General features: G+C 38.0%; 3 protein-coding genes across 5 annotated transcripts; 1 reads left to right on the forward strand and 2 right to left on the reverse strand.

Moving 5' to 3' along the window:
• Window positions 1-406: 406 nt before the first annotated feature.
• On the forward strand, window positions 407-9,130 carry LOC122080083 (65-kDa microtubule-associated protein 6-like). The gene is made up of 12 exons (XM_042646962.1): window positions 407-1,228; window positions 1,907-2,110; window positions 5,909-6,175; window positions 6,747-6,962; window positions 7,034-7,189; window positions 7,300-7,459; window positions 7,536-7,687; window positions 7,834-7,921; window positions 8,003-8,076; window positions 8,162-8,236; window positions 8,327-8,679; window positions 8,796-9,130. Exons 1-11 carry the CDS (start codon window positions 1,157-1,159, stop codon window positions 8,657-8,659), a joined length of 1,797 nt encoding a protein of 598 aa, XP_042502896.1. The 5' UTR covers window positions 407-1,156; the 3' UTR covers window positions 8,660-8,679; window positions 8,796-9,130.
• A 960-nt stretch (window positions 9,131-10,090) lies between these two features.
• On the reverse strand, window positions 10,091-14,598 carry LOC122080093 (protein OPI10 homolog). Of its 3 annotated transcripts, none has more exons than XM_042646973.1 (3): window positions 14,354-14,597; window positions 13,790-14,267; window positions 10,091-10,345 (listed from the first exon to the last, which is right to left on the reverse strand). In XM_042646973.1, the coding sequence occupies exons 1-2, from the start codon at window positions 14,454-14,456 to the stop codon at window positions 13,804-13,806; spliced, it is 567 nt and encodes a 188-aa protein (XP_042502907.1). In that variant the 5' UTR covers window positions 14,457-14,597; the 3' UTR covers window positions 10,091-10,345; window positions 13,790-13,803. The 3 variants fall into 3 exon arrangements, with proteins under 3 accessions (XP_042502907.1, XP_042502924.1, XP_042502916.1); XM_042646990.1 differs by lacking the exon at window positions 10,091-10,345 and adding an exon at window positions 12,735-13,106 and having other exon boundaries at window positions 14,354-14,598; XM_042646982.1 differs by lacking the exon at window positions 10,091-10,345 and adding an exon at window positions 12,735-13,119 and having other exon boundaries at window positions 14,354-14,598.
• Window positions 14,599-16,483: 1,885 nt separating this feature from the next.
• LOC122076987 lies at window positions 16,484-18,994 on the reverse strand. The gene is made up of 3 exons (XM_042642679.1): window positions 18,383-18,994; window positions 18,054-18,242; window positions 16,484-17,086 (listed from the first exon to the last, which is right to left on the reverse strand). The coding sequence occupies exons 1-3, from the start codon at window positions 18,422-18,424 to the stop codon at window positions 16,820-16,822; spliced, it is 498 nt and encodes a 165-aa protein (XP_042498613.1). The 5' UTR covers window positions 18,425-18,994; the 3' UTR covers window positions 16,484-16,819.
• Between the last annotated feature and the right edge of the window lie 2,530 nt (window positions 18,995-21,524).

The raw sequence follows: 21,524 nt of genomic DNA on the forward strand, positions 1-21,524 counted from the left end.
CAAAACCATATTAGACCAATTCGAATACACCAATAAAATTGAGATTGGGCCAACTATAATCCAATAAGAAACCAAAAACCCAAAACATCAAGAAATTTTTCCTTGATTTCCATATTCATATAGTAAACCAAAACCGGATTGGACTGAACTTGATAGTAGACTGATTGATTACAAAAGACAACAAGAAAGTAAGAAACCCAATCAAACCGATCAAAAATCAGCCCGACCGAAAAATCGGACTGAACCAACCGATTCCGGTCGAAAGGACGACCTCAGCGTGTGAGGGAGGGATAAGAATCTCATAATGATAAATAGCATTAATTAAATAAAATAGAATAATTAATTTAATGAAATTATGATACATTTAACAATATTTTAGAACGGACTTAGAATATAATTCCTAGTGACTTTCCGACGGCGACCTTTCTACAGCTACTTCTCTCGCTAAACTCTGAAGCTCTTAAAAGAGAGAGCTCTCAGTTCTCCCTCTCTGTAAAACACTCTCCAAAGCTTACTCTTTTTTCTTCGATTTTAATATTTTTTGTTTCGTCCGCTTCTGTGATTCCCCAAAACCCTAGTGATCTAGTCTCTCTCTCTCTCTCTCTTTCTGTAATCTCACTCTGCCTTCACCTGTAAGTCATTTGAGTTCCTCTTGAAACCCTAGTTTTTTCTCTCTGTCTGTTGATGTGGCTTCCTTAATGGCGGTTGTTTTCTTCAGAATTCCAGTGATTTGACTCTGCAACCGATACGTTTCTTTGAAGACTAACAGCTGAGAGTCGTGAAATGGAGTTTCTGTTGGTACATAGCTTCAAAGTTCAGATCTGATTGTTTAAACGGAGGGAACAATCAATGTGGCTTGCTTTCTTGTACTTTTTGACTTGAATTTTGGAAATCCCAGCTCTGCTTTATCTTTGTTTGCATCTCTTCTACTTTGAGCTTTGACTCCTTTAGTCCTGAAGATTTTTTTTATAATTTTCTCTGTTCGTGGGTGGGTGAGGTGGTGGAGACTTGGAACTTTGGGAGCTCTTGTTTCTGGTGGAGAACGAGATAGTTTTTAGCCTTTTTCTTCTTCGCTTTCCCGTGTTCAGTGTCCCTGTTTGGGGAAAGCTTTTCGAAATTGAAACTCTCAGAGTGAGGAAGAGTCCTGTCCGTACAAATGCAAGTGCTTGGGAGCCCTACCAGTGTCCATGCGGACACCACTTGCAGTGCTTTACTAAGCGAACTTCAGGTAAGTACTTTCCTTTCTCTGTTTTCCTTTTCTCACCCTCATATTCATCATCATTATCTTCTTCTTCTTTTCTTTCTTCTCAGTTACAATCCTAGCCTAGTTCTTCTCTTCTCTTTTTTCCATTCATTCTCCTTAAATGGTTTTGCTTAAAATTGGTAGAAAAAGAAACAGACTCATCGAATTTTTCAGGAAGCATAGCATGAGTAGACTTGCTTTCGCAGGGAAATTTGAATTTTTCTGGAAGCACAGCATGAGTAGACTTGTTTTCTTGGGGAACTTGACCTGTATGATTGCAGAAAATAAATGATTTGTTATCTTCTTTTTTTTCGTTATCTTTTCAATTAACTGAGACGATTTAGTTCGTAAGTGCTTAATTTTTGTTTCTCGCTTTCCTTTCATATTTTCATGAAATATTTTCTAGAAACTATACTTTCTCTGCAGTGTTTTGCTGCGGCGATAATTATTGAATCGATTTTCTAGTGTTGCTTGGTTTGCACGTTTCTCACAAATTCCTTCTTAATGGTTCTTCTATATTTGTTTAGTTCTAGCGTCAAAATATATATATATATATATATATATTCCTTTGTAATGCTCAAGAATATCTGGTTTTTTTCGCCTCTTTAAGCCAAAAAGAAGGTTTATTCTGATTTTTGTTTTGGCCATTTCCTGTGAGAGCAGCATATATGGAATGAGATTGGTGAGAACGAACTGGAGAAGGACCGTATGCTGTTGGAGCTTGAAAGGGAGTGCCTACAAGTGTACCGGAGAAAGGTTGATGAAGCGAGCAGCGCCAGGGCACGCCTCCATCAGTCAGTTTCAGCCAAAGAAGCGGAGCTTGCATCGCTTATGGCTGCTCTTGGGGAGCTTACTTTTAACACCCAGGTATATTTCATGTTCGGAACCAAATCCAGATTATGGTCATCTTATCTCCTAGGTCTCAGCCTCTCGGCCTGTACATTCATCCATGAATATAACTATATCTCCCTGATCTCTGTGGTTTATTTATCTACTTTTCTACCAAATATTTGTGTCAAGTTTGTGCTTGTTTTGTGCTAACATATTTTACAGGATTTGGTGAAAAGTTATACAAATTTGTATAAGGATTAGAAAGGATGAAATACAAAATATTGAAAAACAAAATTCATTTCAAAATTTAAGATATTGTTTTCCCAAAATAATGATATCTTGATCCTTGGTACTCTTGCACTTATGGAAGACACCACCCCCATCATGTGGCTGGATTCTTTCCCTCACTCAATCATGTTCAAATGTGCTTCTTGAGTTATTGGTCACATAAATCCAAAAAAAAAGGTAAAATGGCAGAATAATATGAAATAGAATGTATGAAAAAAGTTGTTTTTCTGTAAATATTTTATGTTGAAACAAACACAGACTAAGTGAACGGTGCATTGTTTTGAGACCTTTTGTTAAGTGGAAATCTAATCCTTCTGCTTGATAGTGGATAATCATCACAATTTATCTCTACACATCTGCCTTGAATTAGACATCAGAATAAGGGGAAAAAAAAATCAATGGGGTGAGATGCACAGACACGTTCAATAATGTGGGCTTCATTTATGCCTTGTGGAAAAGTCATCCTGGATATTTTAATTCATAGGGACCTGTTTGGATTTTGTGCTCCATCTTAGCTGCCACACAACAGATATGGTGCCAATTCTGCTAAGCTTGGGGAAACTTGCATTTTTATTAACCCAGCCCAATTTTTTGTTGTATATATTTATAATGTGAGGTAAAAAAAAAATCAATTTTACCATTTTTGTTTTCTAAAATAGCAAGTATTGAAGTTGATACTTTGAGCATGGTTCGAAATGACCAAAATTTCACGAAATATTTCGCTTTCAACCAAATTGAAATAAAATGACTATAAAAAATAGCATTGTTGATTGGTGAAGACTCAAAATCAAATAAGATTTCACTGAAATATTTCGGTTTCAACAAAATCTTAATGGGGTCGGAATCCGAAATTTCAAACCTTGACACTGAGAAAGTTTTGTTCTTACCTGTTAGTAGTTCAGTTGAGCACTCCTTAGCCATGACCATCAGTACAAATTTTTTTTTTTTTTGTAAGATACGTGAGTAAAACCTAGGATGCAAATCAAAACTATATTTTTCCCCCTAATATTGTCTTCCTCTACCCCATGGATTGTGTTTCAGATAGTTGCAAACTCTGCATATGAAATTGATAATTTAACGGTAGTTGTTGATGTTGGAGTAGCAAAGAATTGGGAAGATGGATGATGCAGCCAGCCAATCATAGGTTCTAGGCTAGGAATCAAAGATCAGAGTGGCTGCTTAACAGGCCCAAATCTGAAATATATATATATTTTTTTCTGACAAACCAGAGCTGAAAATAGGTATGCTGATTATTTGATTTTAGCAGCAGCCTGCAATGGGAAAGATAAGGATGAAGGGGAGAGAGGAGAGAGATACCTCAAAGATCATGATAGACGCAATTATATGCAATAAGAATAATTCATGTATAGACTGAAACCCAAGGCCAAGTTCTGCATAATTACATAATTGCTGCTGGCTCTAATTACAATGGAACTATAAAATTTGACCATTCTGGTACTACTAATAACTAACCAAAAGAGTGCACATATATGTACACAAAGTGGAACAAGTGGCAGATTTTGGAGGATCTTAGATTTTGCTGTCCCTTGCAATCAAGGATTAAAGTATCGGTATCGGTCGCTGTATCGGTCGGCCAAAATTAAGATATGTATCGGAGTGTATCGTATCGTATTGGAGATACGCTAAAGATACCCACATAAATGGATAGGAAACATTTTTTTAAACACTTTTGCATAAAGAATTTGTAAAAAAAAGCTATTGATAGCGTGTATTATGCATAAACACTAAATTGAAGGTATTGCACTAAGAATTCAAGGTTCGTAGTTGTCCCATAAATGTAAAATCCTTGTTTTCAACCTTGATTTCTACTTTAGTTTGTGAGAAATATGGTTAGCAACAACTTTGGAACAAAAACCCCTAAAAAAATCGTGTTTTCTGAAAAATTACCCATCTTGACCATTATACGACCGTAGCGCACTATATCAGTACATACCGATACTCACCGATATGTATCGATCGATACATACCGATACTCACCGATACGTATCGAGCGATACATACCGATACATATCAAAACGTACATTTCACCTCGATTTTATATTTTCTATAGTCGTATCGGTGCATGTCATATCGTATCGATGTGTATCAGTGGTGCATTGATGCATATCGGTATGTATCGTAGGATATATATTGATACGAAAGGATTTCAAATTTCATGTATCGTATCGGAGGGTATCGTATCGGTCAGCTAAATTTAAGATACGTATCGGAGGGTATCGTATCGGTATCGGAGATACTTTAAACCATGCTTGCAATACAGATAGAAAAGTATTTGATTGGGAATCTCATGGAATCCCTTGGATCTGTTCAGGCATCTAGTTGTCTCTACTGACTAGACTTGTGCATTTGAACTTGAACTTTGTTATAATGCACTGACAAATGGGAGGCAGCTTAGGATGTTATTTCTCTTCCCATTCTCCATTCCTGGAAGTGGATATTCTTGCTATGATATCAATGGTCAAAGTCCACTATGCCTTGTCTCTTATGCTTAGCATGTGCATCCCCCCTTGGTTTCCTCTTCTGCATGTGTCATACCACATCCACCAGATTCTATGTCATCTATTTGTTCCTTTAATCTGGTTATCCATCACATATGGCCTTTTCCCTCTCTACTTTATTACTATCGATTCATTTTCCTTTTTTTATGTAGAGAAACTCTCTTTTACTCTTGTAGAGTTATTTCATATTTGACTATGAAACTCCTTTTGATTTTTCTGCTTTACAATTAAATTTTGCACCTTTTCTCGTCTGTTTGAGTAATAATGTAGGTAGGCTTTTGATGTCCGGCAGCAGCATTGTATCATATTATTTTGCTAGATTGTAAAGTCAAATAAGATATTTTCTCTTTTCTCTTTTGTAATGTAACATCTCATGTCTATAGGAACTAATCCAATATTCATGCATTGCTATATTTTCATGATAAGCATTCTTCCCTCAGGATTTACTCACCTGAAATAAGCATCACATTTATCTTGATCCAAATTTGTATGCAATAAACAACTGTGCTCATTTTTTAAGGTTTTTCAGTCATTGATGTTAAAATTCTTCTGGCTTCTGAACATGTCCAAGATGTCTTGATTTTACTTTTGTTCTAAGTGTCCCTATTGATATGTTGTATCTCCAAAAGTAAACTGCAAAGTGCAGGCTTATATTTGATGGGAAGAAAAGGTAAAATGTGAATTTGCAGCTTCTGCCTAAAGTAAAAAACTTGTGTGTATGTTTGGCAGAAATATCCAAACAGTGATTGTTCGTGCGACGTGTCATGTAATACTGCTAAGTGCCATTGGTTAGAGCACTTAAAAGTTTTTAATTCATGTAATATCCAGACCCTGCAATAGCGGGAGCCTAGTGCACTGGTTGCTCTTTTTTTATTATTTCAATTTATGCTTTGTATAGCAGGAGTAAAGATTTGTGATTTTATCTGGTATACTATATCAATTATAATAAAGATTTTTTTTTTCCTGGTATGCTATATCATTTATCACAAATAATTGTAATGGGTTATTGATTTTGTGAAATTTACAGACACAAATTGACAAGCAGAAAGCGACACTGAAAGAGAAACTTGCATCAGTCTCTCCAGTAGTAGAAGATTTGAAAATGAAGAAAGAGGAACGCATTAAGCAATTTTCTGATGTAAAGGCACAGATTGAGAAGATCAGTGGAGAGATTTCAGGATACAGTCAAATCAATGGTGCTGTGACCAATTGCTTAAATAAGGAAGAACAGGACTTGTCATTAAGAAAATTTACTGAATATCAGATGCATCTCAATAACTTGCAGAAGGAGAAGGTATCTATAGTTTTCAATTTTCTTTCATATTTTTTATACTACATATCCTACTTGTTAACTGCCGTTGAGGATTATGTGGGTTATTCCTTGAAACTGGAAGCTTGCACGTAATTTTCTTATTAGCAACTTGCATTGATATATTGAGACCTATTATCACTTAAATGATAAATTCTACCTCACTTGAAAGGAAAGCATGAATAAATGCAGCTACACTGAATGTGTACAGTTAATTAGCCCAAGACAATCAGTAGTGAACAAAGTGGTTGACTTTAATATCTGTAGTGAATAATGCAGATTGTTGAGACATGTAATCCTACCGCTACAATATAAATGTATCGCTATGGTACTAATTAATAATTATTATCTTTGAGGCGATTCTGAGTTAAATAGAAGAAATTTCTCTGATTAACTCAGAATAAGTTGGAAGACCTAAATGTGATATTGCTTAGCTTGTATCAAAGAACAAAGTTCCCCCCCCTCCCCCCCACCCCACAACTCCCATGCATTACAGTGGTTGCATTTGCGCCTGTTTTATTTAGTTTGTCTGATTTCTTAGCGTTCTCCCTTGCAGGCTGATCGCGTTAATAAAGTTCTGGAATGTGTAAATGAGGTGCATTCTTTATGTGGTGTGCTTGGACTGGATTTTGGGAAGACTGTGGGTGAAGTGCATCCAAGCTTACATGAGACCGGTCCTGAGCATACCAGAAACATCAGCAACAAAACTTTGGAAGGTCTAGATCAGGTCATCCTTAATTTGAAAGCAGAAAGAAAAGCTCGCGTTCAGAAGGTAATGCAGAGTACCGTTGTTATGCATCTCTTTGTTCTTTGTTATGGGAGTAACCTTTTTCAAAATTGTAGTTGAAAGGCATTGTGGGATCATTGTTTGAACTTTGGAATTTGATGGACTCGCCTGAAGAAGAGAAGCGTCACTTTAGAAGCATTACTTTCATCCTTAGATCATCAGAACCAGAAGTCATAGAACCTGGGGTTCTCTCCCTAGATATTATCAAGCAGGTTTGACAGAAACTTTTTTCTGTTTTTCCTTCCAATGGACATCTGAACAACATCTATTTTTATTGAATGTTTAGAAGATGACCTTTAGGTCTCCACTTCTTTTTTGTCAGGCGGCAGCTGAGGTTGAGAGATTGACTAAACTGAAAGCTAGTAGAATGAAAGAACTGGTCATGAAGAAGAGGTCGGAGTTGGAGGACATATGCAGGAGAGCACATATTGAACCTGACATGAGCACAGCTAGTGAAAAAGCTAATGCATTGATCGACTCTGGTATAGTATTTTATCTGCCAAGCTTCTGTCTGAAGCTAACAATGAAGATACATTTCTGAATGTTACTGTTGTTCAGGTCTTGTGGATCCCTCTGAACTTCTGGCAAGTATTGAAACACAGATAACTAAGGTAAAAGATGAAGCAGCTAGTCGAAAAGAAATTATGGATAGAATAGACAGATGGCTTGCTGCCTGTGAGGAGGAAAATTGGCTTGAAGATTACAATCAGGTAAGCTGGAATTTTCTTGTCCGGTTGTATTGTAGTTGCAATACTTGTATTTGTGAATCAAACTTGTTAAAGGTCATGCGGATTTCATCATTTGAGCTGTCTGGATTATAGTCTGCTCTAAAATAAGCAGTTGTTCTGGATTGCAGGATGAGAACAGATATAGCGCAGGAAGAGGTGCTCATATAAACCTAAAACGTGCAGAAAAAGCTAGAATTTCTGTAACCAAGATCCCAGGTATTCCATTATCCAGTAAAACCTTCCATTGTCAGTCTGGGGCCCACTAATCTTTTCTACTGATACGGTTCCTCATTTCAGCTATGGTTGAGAATCTGATAAGGAAAACACTAGCCTGGGAAGGTGAAAGAAAGATGTCATTTCTTTACGACGGGGTGAGTTATAGACCTGCTTAGCTTGGCATGTCCATGATCTTTTGCGAAACAGTGAAGAAAACCTACTTGCTGGTTTTATTTCCAGGTGCGATTGGTCTCATTCTTGGAGGATTATAAGCTAACCAGACAATTGAGAGAAGCGGAGAAGAAGAGATACCGGGTAGGTGTTGATTCTGCAATTGCAATTAGGAATATTTTTGGCTTTTGCTCTCCCTTTAAATTACAGATGACCCTCCATTTGTTTCGGCAGGATCAGAAGAAGCTACAAGATCTGCTCCTTACGGAGAAGGAAGCCATGTACGGGTCTAAGCCAAGCCCAAAAAAATGCAACAGCTTTAGGAAACCAAATGGTTATCGTGCAAATGGAAATGGATCCATGACACCACGCCGGAACTCAGTTGGGTGTGCAACGCCTGAGCTAATGACACCACGGTCGCACTCTGGGCGCCAAAATGGATATTTCAGGGAAACAAGAAGGTTGTCCACTGCACCATTGAATTTCGTGGCCATTTCGAAAGAAGATACAATGTCATATGCATCTACGTCTATTTTTGGGTCTGAACCAGGGTCTCCTCAAGCTTAAATCCTTAAGAGTTCAAATTAGTAAGATTTCCTAAAGCTTTCGCATATTGTGCCATCCTGCATATGACATTAATCAAATTTCAGAATTTAAAGTTGCCATGAAATAAGTTCCATTGTTCTGCCCTTTGTTTCTGCAGGATTGAACCATCCATATTGAGTTACTTTATGCTGGATTGAAGCAGCGGAAAACCTTGTGAATAAGGAAGGAATGTACACTAGTGTTTGATTGTGATGCATCAGTTGTGCGAGGATAACTATACTCCGGAATTACTGGTTAACTTTTAATTTGTGTCTTTCAAAGTAGGGCCTAAATGTGGGAATGGTATAGTACTGACCATGTAGTTTTGAGGGTTTATTTATGTTTCCCATGTACTGACCACACTTATTTGTGGGTTTGCTTGTGTTTCACTTATACATGTATATTTGTATTTGTGTGTAGCTGGCAATTTATTAAGGTTTGCTTCTAATTCTAGGACTTGTGTAAGCCTCCATTGAAAGATTGCCATTTGGGTTCTCAACTACACCATAATGATTACTGAAATGCTGGATTACAGAAACCTGGACACTAGCAATGCATACTGAAGTTTCCTCATTGACCCCCAAAGAGTATTCTTGTAGACTTGCCGTTTGAATCAGCTTTTGCAGGAGTTGTATTCTTCTGCCCTAAATGGTTGTGTGCAGCCAAAGGCTCTGCCTTCTCCTTTGATGTAAATATGGATGGATTTAAGAGTGGTTTTGACTCTCTAGAGCATGGTAGATAAAGTGACTTTTTCTATAAGATTGCCCAATGAAACTGTGGCCGTATTGAATAAAAGTTTCTTTTATGAATGAGAAAATATGAATTGAAGTTATGAAGGGAATTATTTACCAAAAATAAAGTCATGAAAGGAATTCTTTCTAGCAGCATTTTAAGGGATAATCCCACAGAACCTGCCATTGCTCACCGAAAGAGACTTCATGAATAAGTGAGCTTCCAAAATTTATTCCTTAATAGGGTTCCCTTCAGATTCCATTATCAGGAACTTCCCTCATGCACTTCCCTCATGCATGTCCCAATGCAAACCTTCTTTTGGAGACCTTTGGAAATTGAAGCTAACTGCATCATCATTGTGGAGCAAAGAGGTTAGGAAATAAATGTAATGTGACAAAGTAGTTCTTCCTTTTTGGATGTCCCAATGGAAATCTTCTTTTGGAGACCTTTGGAACTAACTACAACATCATTTTTGGATGTCCCAATGGAAATCTTCTTTTGGAGACCTTTGGAACCAACTACAACATCATTTTGGAGCAACGAGGTCCAGTCCAATTATCCTGAAGGATAGTAGCAAGCAGAAATGCAAGGTCTGCCTAGTCCACCAATCTGATCTTAAGATGTGGGTTAATTCTGTTTGAAGGAGTTTGATTTGATGGATCTACCCGTGCTATACCAAGATAATCACAAAACCAGATGCCATTACTTTGTTACTTCCCCATTAGCACTTGAGCAAATAAATTTATCAAACATCACTAACATACAGAGTTATTGACTTGTGAAGGGATAACATTTGGTATCCAAATGGAACAAACATTACCCTACATTCATGGCATGCCAGGCATCTTCATCAATGATGAATGTTTCGATACCCAATGGTCTAGCTTTACACCCTTGTACTCGTCATCCGGTCATGTTTCCCTTTGTGCCTCCAAACTGCAATGTCCATGGTATTCATCAGAGGTTAGGGAAGCACTACTGCACACTAAAAACCAACCATAAAACAATGAAATACAGCCAAAGGTTAGTTTATCAAGAAACGGTATCACCATTAAGTGCTTACATAAACGTATCAGAGATACTAGTGCTGCTCGGAGGCTCACTGTCATCGTGTATACTGAGGTTTTGTGCCAGGTTTGTGGTCATAAATGCCAACATGATCAATCATTCATACAAATTCTTGCCATGGCAATTAGGTGACATGCTTCATCCCATTATATTTCTTTGATTTCTAGTTTTCCTGTAATACAACCTTCTATCTTCTATTTTCTTAATGTCTGCCCAGTGGCCTGGGGAGAGAGAAGGGTATATAACCAAAGAAATATTATTCGGACGGAGCCAATCCAAGGGTAAGCATCAAGATCAAATATTTCTATTCTTAATGAGTGAATGTTCTTTACAGGGCAAAATGTGACCACCTGGTTGGCTCTACAAGGAATTGTACACACCAGTTCCATATGGTGTTCGAATGTCCTCTGCTTTTAATTCTTAGTAAACTCCCCAGGGCAGCAGTCGGTGACTTTGCCCAGCCACCTCCAAAGAGCTGGAGGCACAGCCTCAAAAGATCAGTAATGTATCTGGTATAACCCAGCTAGACCTAGGATCTACCAAAAATACACCCAGGCATCTTGAGCAGATAAACAACGCAAGACAAGAACAATCCCTAGCATTTCAAATGCTAAGAAATGCATGCTTGGAATAATACAGATTCTGGAATTATCAGTAAGAATGCAAACAAGCGCCTCGGTTCAGAGAAAGAACTTTGCCAATTATCGATTAGCAAAGGACAATGAGTTTGTCATGGAATGCTTCAGGTTCACACTTAACAGATAAAACCCCAGATGAATCAAAGCATCATACATTCATATTCGGCTGCACCCGTAACCTCTGTGAATTACACATGTTCCAAGAAAGGACAGAAGTTCACCAAAAGGGGAGCATCACATACCAACTCTTAATCAGGCACCAGGTTCCAATTAATCAGCCACCGAAGCCTCTACTTGAGAGGTCAGGTTGAGTAAGGGGCTGATCAGAACAACTCCATCAAGTTGTAGGACTTTCTTCCATTTTCCACTTCAGGCTTGAAATCTTGATAAATATGTTCATCTATTTCAATATTCCTTTCCGACAAACTGTACAACAGCTGATTTTTACCAGAAAACTATTCCACTCAATACTTCATATTAGATGATTTTGCTCAGATTTTGATTAAAGATCATCACCCTAAATTTAAAAAGTTGGGAGGTTGATTCTAGAAATTGGTTGTACAGACCTTAGCTCTCTTGTCCAGGATGGTTAAAATAGGGGATCCAATCGGATACAAATCTGGTTTTCCCCACAAAAGCCAGATATGTTTTCCTGGCTGGTATTTAAATCTGATCCAAACTGGTTTGTTTGAATTCATATATACATTCATAAATGCATGGTACAAACGCATGGAAGGTTCATAAGGTACCATACAGCATATGCGAACAGGAAACTCATACAGTACTAAGAGTTATGACCAAGTTATCAGAACAAACCTGAAGTCAGTTTGAATTCAAACAGAACTCCAGACCCATGTTTCTGATGAAGTTGTTCTAGTTTAGCCCCATTCTAAAGCCAACTGCATCCAGGTGATCAGACAGGTCAGGCAAAAAAAAGCAAACCTTGGTTCTTGTTTGATTTCTCAAAGTAGGTTATCTTCCTATTTTTTGGGATATCCGTTGTCCCGTTTTACACACTTACACACCATTCCCTCCACTCTGAACATTCTTTATCAAGAATCAATTAAGTTCCTTTTGTGCTCACTGCTGTTCTTGAGAAGTCTTCCAAAACCCTGACTATTATTCTTCCATGGACTAAGTGTGATGCCCATGCTTCAATTGCTAGACCAATTTTAGCAGGAAATGCTAGATTTCTTCATTGTCGTCCCATAACCTAGCTTCTTGACCCCAAACAAGCATTGATAAGACACATATTGCAGCAGGTCACTACATCCAGCCAGAAAAAAAATAGATTTTCAAAATTATATCACAAATTCTATAACCCTTTCCCGTTTTACAGCCTTGTTATCTCCAAAACCTAAAAAACTTCCATTTTCTTCCTTCAATCCTAATTCGGTATCCTTGAATAACATCATACCAGCACCATCAACCAATTCTCGTTTCAATTGACCACCATATAAAAGCCACAATCTCCATCAGGCCTCCTATTCAAACCATGGACCCCTAAATTCTATGCTCCAAAAAATCCCAAGGCAATGCCCCTTGATGCTCATCCTAATTCACCTGCATTGGCTGCCATAAATTCAAAAGTTGCACCAACCCTCCTAACATAATAGGTATGCACTCATACAAACTATTATATTATTAATCAAGCAAGCTATTGTCTCCAATATCAATCTAGTCTGGTGTTCCTTTCCAGAAAATGGTCCAACTATTTAAAACGGAAATGCATGCAAAATAGAATATCTTTCCAACCTTCAAAACAAAGAACGACTATGATGTCCATTTAACACAACCACCACCCATATAGGAAAACACATCAAGTTTGAAACATGAATGAAGGAGATCTCCAACACATCGTCTACCAATCCAAAGGTGAAATAGCTGTTGATTGCGGCGTAACTTCAGGCTTCATTCAACAAAAGAGGCAACCACCGCTAAGTATCACATTGAGGGATACAAAGTGTACTGAGCATATAACTTGAATTTGGCTGCAGAAAAGTTCTGGCATCAAGAATGAGGAGACAAACATCCACATAAGCACCAAACAGAAACAAATTTGTCATTCCAAATCAAAACTATATATTTGCAACAACTATTTGACTAAAATATCCAATTCTATTTATCCTAGTAGATCCTCCAATAATCACTCTATATATTTTTGCTAATTGGTTCCATCTACAGCAGTCTCTAGTACAGTATACTGAGAGAAATGAACTCCAGAAGAATAATCAATTATATATATATATATATATATATATATATATTTTTAAGCAGGCTGCGTAATGAGAAACTAAATTTTCTTTACGAAAAGAGAAAAGCATTAATACCAGTCTATTATCTGCGCATTCTGTACACAATGCACGATCAAGGAGTTGGAGTAGGGTAAGGGATCCAACTTCTCTACATCACATTCACAAGTGATTTCCAGTTTGCATTACTTTCTCAACTTTTCAGTCTCTAACCCTCTAATTTTCGACATTTCTTAGAATCCCATGAACAAATGCCCAGAAAATACAAAAACTTATAGCAAGAGCAGTTCCCACAAAGAAATTTATAAAAAAAAATATAATTTTTTTTATTCTTTTCCTTCTTCCATTCACACTAAAATGAAAAACCCACATGAACAAATGATTCGAATTTCAAGTAATCGACTCGAATTGATCATGGGTACCTTTTTTCATGGACTCATAACACGAAACCCTTCAAATACTCAGGATCCTTGGTGGCCTTCTCTTGAAACTTCTTGAACCACCGATCCAGTATATCCATAGGAACCACAAGTCTGCTACCATCGACGCTACAGAAGGACTGCATGAAGTTGAATAGATTCTCCCCAACTTTGAGCGCCAAGTGTTCGATTCTTTTCTGTAAAGCAACATCAAAGGAAGGCAACGATGCGAGGTCCTCAACAGAAACACCAATCTTGGCGGAGAGAGGGGCGGAATCCGGCGAAGTAAGCTGCATCTGGCCACCGGGCTCCGGCCATTGAAGGGTTAGCACTGCAGATGGTCGAGCGATAGAGATGGCGCCGCTGAAGACAAAGGGAGAGCCAGGGGACTGTATATAAACCGCGAGGGCTTTGTCTGGTGGGAGAGAGAAGCCATTAAGCAAGAAGATACACATCTCTCTAACCTGATCGTAGGCCTCTCCTGCGCAAGATAAACATCGATGGTTTCAGACAAGAAATGAAGCTAAGATGATCTTTTGGGTGTGGAGATCAAGGGAAAGTACTTACCGACGAAGGTGTTCATGTCGAGGACCCAATGGAAGGTATCGATTTGGGCGAAGGTGGAGATGTCCATGGGGAAGCTTCGATTAGGAAATAACACCCCAAACATGGTTGTTGTTCTTTCGACAGAAATTCCAAGTCCAACTCTACGGAGGAGTAACAGTGACTCAGTGTAAGCGACTTGGAAGATTCATCCGCAGAGATGACTCAGGAAGGTATTCGATGGTGGGTTTAAGAGAAAGGAGATGGGACAGCAGAAATGTCTAGTAACGTCTAGAGAGTTCTGACAACCATAGTTTGAGGAATCGCCTTGGCCGATCCCGATTCTTGCTCAATACCGTATTGGTGGATCGAACAGTAAAAAAAATCATTTTTAATTGGACCGCAGGATATTTCCCTACGATGTGGTCGATCTGGATTGGGATCGGATCATAGGATATCCCCGGATCTTCACTAAGTGCGCCAACATGCATTGGACGACCGGTAGCACCAAGCAAGCACCCCTAATTGTATGATATGCGTTTAATAGAGAGGATTTGGTTCTATCGAAGGACATGGTGGCTAGAAGGGGATCCTCTCTAGTGCATTAATGCACTCACTAAGCATTCAATTGGCTGACAGCAGTCAGACACAAATCCCAAATGTTGTTTAGCTATCAAATGTGCATTGAAGAGGGTATGTGATGGCTTTAGAGCAAGGGGCTTTGGAGTTAAATAGCTTAATGGGTTAGAATGATCCAGTTGATTAAAGATGAAAACAGATTACAAAATCATTGAATCTACTTTTGAAGCACCTATTTTTTATTAATCATATTTTGTGATATGGAGGGGATTAATACATATTCACCTAGCTTCTTGGGGATATCATTTATGGATGACAATTACTAAAGGAAAGGGGTGTAGACCATAGACACCACCTTTTAATTATCACCCTTGAAGGGGCTAGGCAATGATGATTTGGAATTCCTCAAGAACGTGGGTCCTCTCTTTGCCCTTGGCTATAATTTGCGCATCCATGCTGATAAATGATGATTTTAATTGTTAAAAAAATGTTTTGAAAATTTGGTTAATAGTTTTTTACATGTTTAGAGTAAACCTAGACTACCCCACAGACCCTTTGACCAATCTTGGTTTGGGCAAAGGCCCGACCGGGCCCGACTGGATCAGACCCATTGAGTCAGCCTGAGGTAGAATTGTACTGACTCAGGCTGGCACCATTTGTATGAGATTTTGTTTGTCTTTTAAGAAGACTACCCTGATCCCAGAACCAGTGTTTGTGCAGATCATTGCATTGCACCATACTTTTGATTTTTCATTTATGAGAACTGGTGGTCAAGTCAGAAAAACTTGAAACAGAGCAAGTACTAAGAAGGGCCTAATGAGGCTCATTTTCACCATTTACTGCCTAACTGGTAGCTTGCTCGGTTTCAACTTTCAATGTTCACTCTTGGCATGTAACAGGACAAGTAATTTCATAACTCGGGATACTAGCCAAGCAGCGAATATGACCACTCATGAACCCAGTTCCCTGGCTCTTAGACTTAATGAGCTCCAAACTTGGAACCACTAAGTACCATTTGGCTCTAGGATAGCCTGATATTCTTGAATTTCTATGTTTTATTGCTGTGTTTTTTTGTAAGCACTATTTCTGATAACGAAAATTTTCGAAGTATTAAAGAAAATTTTCGACATTGAGAAGGGCAAGACTTTTTTGGGTTGGGGGAGGGTGACTACAATAATTGAGCTTTAATTTGAATCGATTGTTTGAAATATCCCTTGTGGACTTCTATTTGAATAGGTTGATCCTTGTAAATGTTGATCACATATGGCTTCTGATAAACACATTGGTATAAGTTCATGCAACCTGAGTATAATTTCACAAGTATTTGTTGTGTTGGATCACTTGCTGCTGAGATGGTTTCTTCTTAACAAAGAGTAATGTTTGCTTAGAAGTATATGGACATGGATATCACACATGACAGTAGTAGCATAGTTTTAAGAACCAGACTGGCTCCAGGTTTAGATTCTCAGTTCACAACGAAAACAAGTATTGAACCTGGACAAGGGAACTCTACATGAAAGTCGTTCAGTTTTGGTAACAAGGATGTTCACCTTGTTCGGTTTCAAATTAGTCTGCTAATAACCAAAATATCAAAACCCTTTTTCCTGAAAGTTTTCTTGCGACTGCACAATCCACTACGGAATGTATCGACTACAAGAGGAGGGAAAAACATCCAGATGTGGTTTCATGTTTGATTGACAAACACATTAAGGTATAAAGGAACCAGATATAAGTAATTTGAGAGATACTATACAGATACTGATCTCCTTAGACAATTCAAGTCCTCCCTAGTACCATGTTGAAGATTATAATTTGGGCTTTTCTGTATCTATGGATGCTATGTGGAACTCGGGATGAATGCTGACTATTTGTAATGTCAGGTAGACACCAAACTGTAGAAATTGTAATCATCTAATACTGTGTATCTTTACAGGATTCATACTCATTGCATTGTTGAAGCATTTGGAAGATTGAGGCATTCTGAGCCGGTAAAGGGGGAAGAGGCGGCCTCCTGAACAGTGGAGGAATTGAATGACTGCGAGTGAGGGTATGATGCCTTTTACGCACTGCTCGAGCTGGAGGCTCAATGGCTACCACCAACATTCCTTCCTCGTTCAAATCCGATGATTGTTCCACTCTTTTCCGCAGGCTTTCAGCAAACCTTTCCTCCCGCATATGCTTTTCATGCACAATAATATGTATATATGTGAGAAAGATAAATTGGATACTCCATTTTAAAGAGTTCTGTTTTAGGAGATACATTCAAAATTGTTCAAGAGAAACATGTCATGTAGCATCTAATATCATCTAATTTGGAAATATGTGATTCATGAAATCATCAAATCATCAAACACAACTTCTTTTTATTTTGTTGATCATATTCTCGAGATTAAGCACAATTTCATATCTGTCTAGATCTATAAAAAAAAATTGAGGTCTTCCTCAATGTGCGTAGCACATACGTGGTCGTGGACCAGATAATGAAGCACCCTAGACTGCTACTGCTTCCAAAACTATCAATCAAAACCACAACATATATTTCTTTTGAAATTTTATAACTTGCTAGATATACATGTCATGATGAACAGAAGACAAATTATTTCAACATTTTCTCTTTATTCTCTTGATCATATTTTCACAATTATCTATATATCTCTTATTGCATTGAATACTCCTTGGCAGTTGTTTCTAAAATACATCATCTCCCAAGGTAAACCATGTCTAATATTTGAAAACTGTTTATGTATGGAGCATGGAAGGGTCAAGGAGTCAAAGGCATTGGAACTTATTCTTCTCTGAGATTTGATTTGGTGGGTTATGTTGGTAAACCAAAACAAGATATCAGGGGATGCATATAATGGGTTAAAAAGTACAGTGTAGAACTTATGAGAACATTTATTGATGTAAGCAAAATAACATCTCAAAGCATGAACATAGACAACCTATAAGAGAAACCAAAAGATGGTTTTAGAGATTTGTGAAGTAGTAAGAATTAATTTCAGTTAATTGATAGAAAAACAAAGCAAAAGTTCCAAGAATGGTTCCAGGAGAAACTGAAGCAGGTACAGTGAAACAAATAGATGCATCAAATGCCACAAGGAACATAAAGGTCTGAAACCAGCAAAGAAGAAAGAACTTCTCTTACATTTGGGACTGAGGAACCTGCCATTGGGCATTTGACTGGTCTATCCTCATCAGGTGGCTCCACTGGGTGATCTATTGGCTTGAACTCCAGATCCAATTCCAACCCATGACCACCCTGCATGCCTGCACCTTCATGAACCCATGCCTCTTCAATCTCAGCTCTCAATGAAACTTTGGCTTCCCTTTTCTCCTAAACACCAGAATAAACCCAGAAAACACATTAAAATGCAGTAAGAACCCACAAAGCTCAACCAAAAAGGAAAACAAAATCCACCCAGAATTTGAAGATGGAACATCCAAGAAAATAGTGAAATGAATGAACAGTCTTACATATCCATCTCCACATGAAAACCCCATAAAAGAAGTAGACATTAGCCTAAGCCAAAACCATGACCAACCTCAGTAAGTCACCCACACACACATCCACAGAAACAGAGAATGAGAGAGATGGGTAGAGAAGAGAGAGGGATTGTGTGTGAAAAAAGAGAATATAGGGGGAGGGAACCAAGAAAAGAAAGAGAGATGCTGCTGTGGGATCAGCTGTACCCTGGAAAATGAGGAAAGATTCCCACAATTCCAAACCTTTTGCTTTCTTTAATGTTCTGTATCTATCTCTGTATCACTGAGCTTTTTTCCCTTTTCTTGCTTTAAGAACAGTAGCTGTTGGGTTTCTTTTGAAATGGATACTGTTTAGTAAAGCAAGAAAAGAGGAAAAGCTCAGAGAGAGGACGGCGATTTGGCGAGGGAAGGAGCGGAGAGAGTGAAAAGATGCCCAACCCTGCTCTGCTTTTAGTAGCCGTTGTTGCTCATTTCAATGTTCTGTAAATCACTGTTTAACAATCACACTTTATGGGCTTTTACATATACGAATTACGATGAGAGATATTCAGCCATGACTGGAACTTCAAAGAACCCTTCTCTCACTATCACAGCTTGTGATGTTTCATGAAAGAGACATCCAAAGGGGTAGTGGGAAAGTCAAATCCAATTGGGTAATATGTGTCGTCCAGTCTATGGACATTCTCTTTTTGGTGCCGGTGCTTTAGAGGATTTAAAATGAAATTAAAAAACTAAGGATTGGAATCCTTTTTATGTTAAAGATGGATAGAATAGAGTCAATAGACCCAAGTTCTACGGCTATTTCTGAGAAGAAACGATGCTTCGTCCATACCAGAAAGGGAAATAGCAGAGAATGCCAAGTGAAAGAAATAAGAATTGGAAAAGTTTTATTAGTCAAGATTGAAGTGCGTATCTCTTGACTGCAGAATCAATGATTGAAAATTTAAGGAATAGTGTGGATGAGAACAAACATGACACAGGATTCAGAGAAAGAACTCTCTAGCTCAAGGTGAGGCGAGAGCAAGAAGGTGACTGTTGAGGGCACCAAAGACCACTTTCTTATAAACAAAGTCATAATCCAATATGCAACAATAACTTATTCTTTATCCCAACTAAATAGAGTCGATTACATGAATTCATGTGCAGAAAGTTTGAGATCGGATCAAGTTCACGTATGAGAACAATTCCGTACATTCCTGATTCATGGATTTGAAATTAACCATTTTCTCTCTTTTCATTAAATAGATATCAAATCCAAGGATCAGGGACGTACGAGAATAATCTCATACTTGAACCTGATTTAGATTCGAATAAGAGTAGTAAAAGGAAAGGAACACAACATGCAATTCATAAACTTCTCATCTAAATATGGTCAATTACATCAGCCCTTGCCCTCCAATCAGCTCCATTCGAAGTTACACTTATGACAAGACCTAAACTTTGCTTATCTTTTCCTTATTGCTTCTCCTATGGACATCTTAAGCCTACCCCTAACTTTGTAGATCCTTCAATCTAATTCAATCTAAATCAAATCATTCCTCCTTGCTGGAGCATCCCAAGGTCTTCATCTTCACAAACAAAGTAATAATCAAATTCAATACGGATTTATGGTAGCTAAAATAGTTACAATTAGTGGTTTCATAGCTTAGATGAAGACCTACATCAACCCTGATATGATCTAGGGCAGGTGGTTGCAGATCAATATGAACCCATGGGGCTAGTCAGGCCAAGACTTAGATACCCATCGTTAAAAAAAAAAAAGAAAAAGAAAAGACCCACGTCACAAGTAATAATATGTAAGCCACATAATTCAGCTATGATGGGTGCCATCGATCCACCCACACCCATCCTCAAGATTGGAACAGACCACAATAGACTACCTTTTGGCACTGTCCATGAAATGAGATTACTGCCCCAAAGAAAGTACAAAATCTAGTAATAAAGGAACATATCTAAGGACAAGGAGCCCAATCAGTGTTGCTAAAGGCATATTGATCCTAGCTGGTACTTTGAAGAACAATAGGGATCCTATGATTAAAGGTTGACAGATATAGTAGACAGAATAAGACAACTCTGGTATAGTTAAAACTGAGATACTCAAGATCCCCTAGGTGGGATCCAGATGATTAAGGATAGATCATTATCACTAGCATAAGCATATATGATGCTTGAAATTTATTGCTTTAAATATATGTGTTGTGATTCAAGCATCTGAGCACGCTGAAAAAGAAAGATAGTGGATTAATGGTAGGAGTAGCCAGCTTGAACATCTTTTTTTTTTTTTTTGGTAAAGACCAGCTTGAACATCTCAATGCCCAAAAAATATTGAAGAGTACAGCCCATATCTTTGATATAATTCTTTTGGTGTGTGTAATTATATTGATGAAAGGTAAGCATATTTATGATTAATCTTAAGGAAAAAGAACTATGTCCCGCAATGGCTTACACCAGTACTTCCATTTGTTTCTTTCTCTTCTCTTGTGAGAGGAGAGAGACACATGGACTGTGGCATATGTTGTGCTTTTCGGACAGAGAACAACTTCCCTTAATCTTAATAAACCTCGATCTTTTTATGATCAATCTCAAAATGTGAGGGACAGGCAGCCATGCACTATACGAAGCATTATTGGTGGCAGCGAAAGCTAGCTCATATATTTTTTTTTTTTCTTTTTTGGATAGAAAACTAGCTCATTGGTTGAATGTGAAAATGGCTCTGCTTGGCCAAAAGATGAGACAGGCTGAGAGCTACTAATTGGAGAAAGATATGTAGAAATGACTACTTAAAACGATGCAGAAAAGAATGAAAATCCAAATCAAACAATCACATAATGCAACAAATAGATTTACGTGATTTGATAAGATTGCCTACATCCATAATGAAATGAGATCTGTTTCACTATCAATGGAGAATAGGGCTACAACCTCTCGTTGTGACACCTCTCTTAGATTACAAAGAATGAATTGTTGCTACAATTTATACCGAAATCTACCTAAGGCCCACATTATCGGAATACCCATGTAGCCCTAAATATTTTCCTTCGAATCCTCGGACTTTTAACAGTCCTTTAGAATCAGCCCATAAATACAAACGACGGAATACAAGACATAATAGCCCAACTAGATAGATGATGTC

The sequence above is a fragment of the Macadamia integrifolia genome, chromosome 1 (genome assembly GCF_013358625.1).
Source record: "Macadamia integrifolia cultivar HAES 741 chromosome 1, SCU_Mint_v3, whole genome shotgun sequence".
Classification (NCBI taxonomy): domain Eukaryota; kingdom Viridiplantae; phylum Streptophyta; class Magnoliopsida; order Proteales; family Proteaceae; genus Macadamia; species Macadamia integrifolia.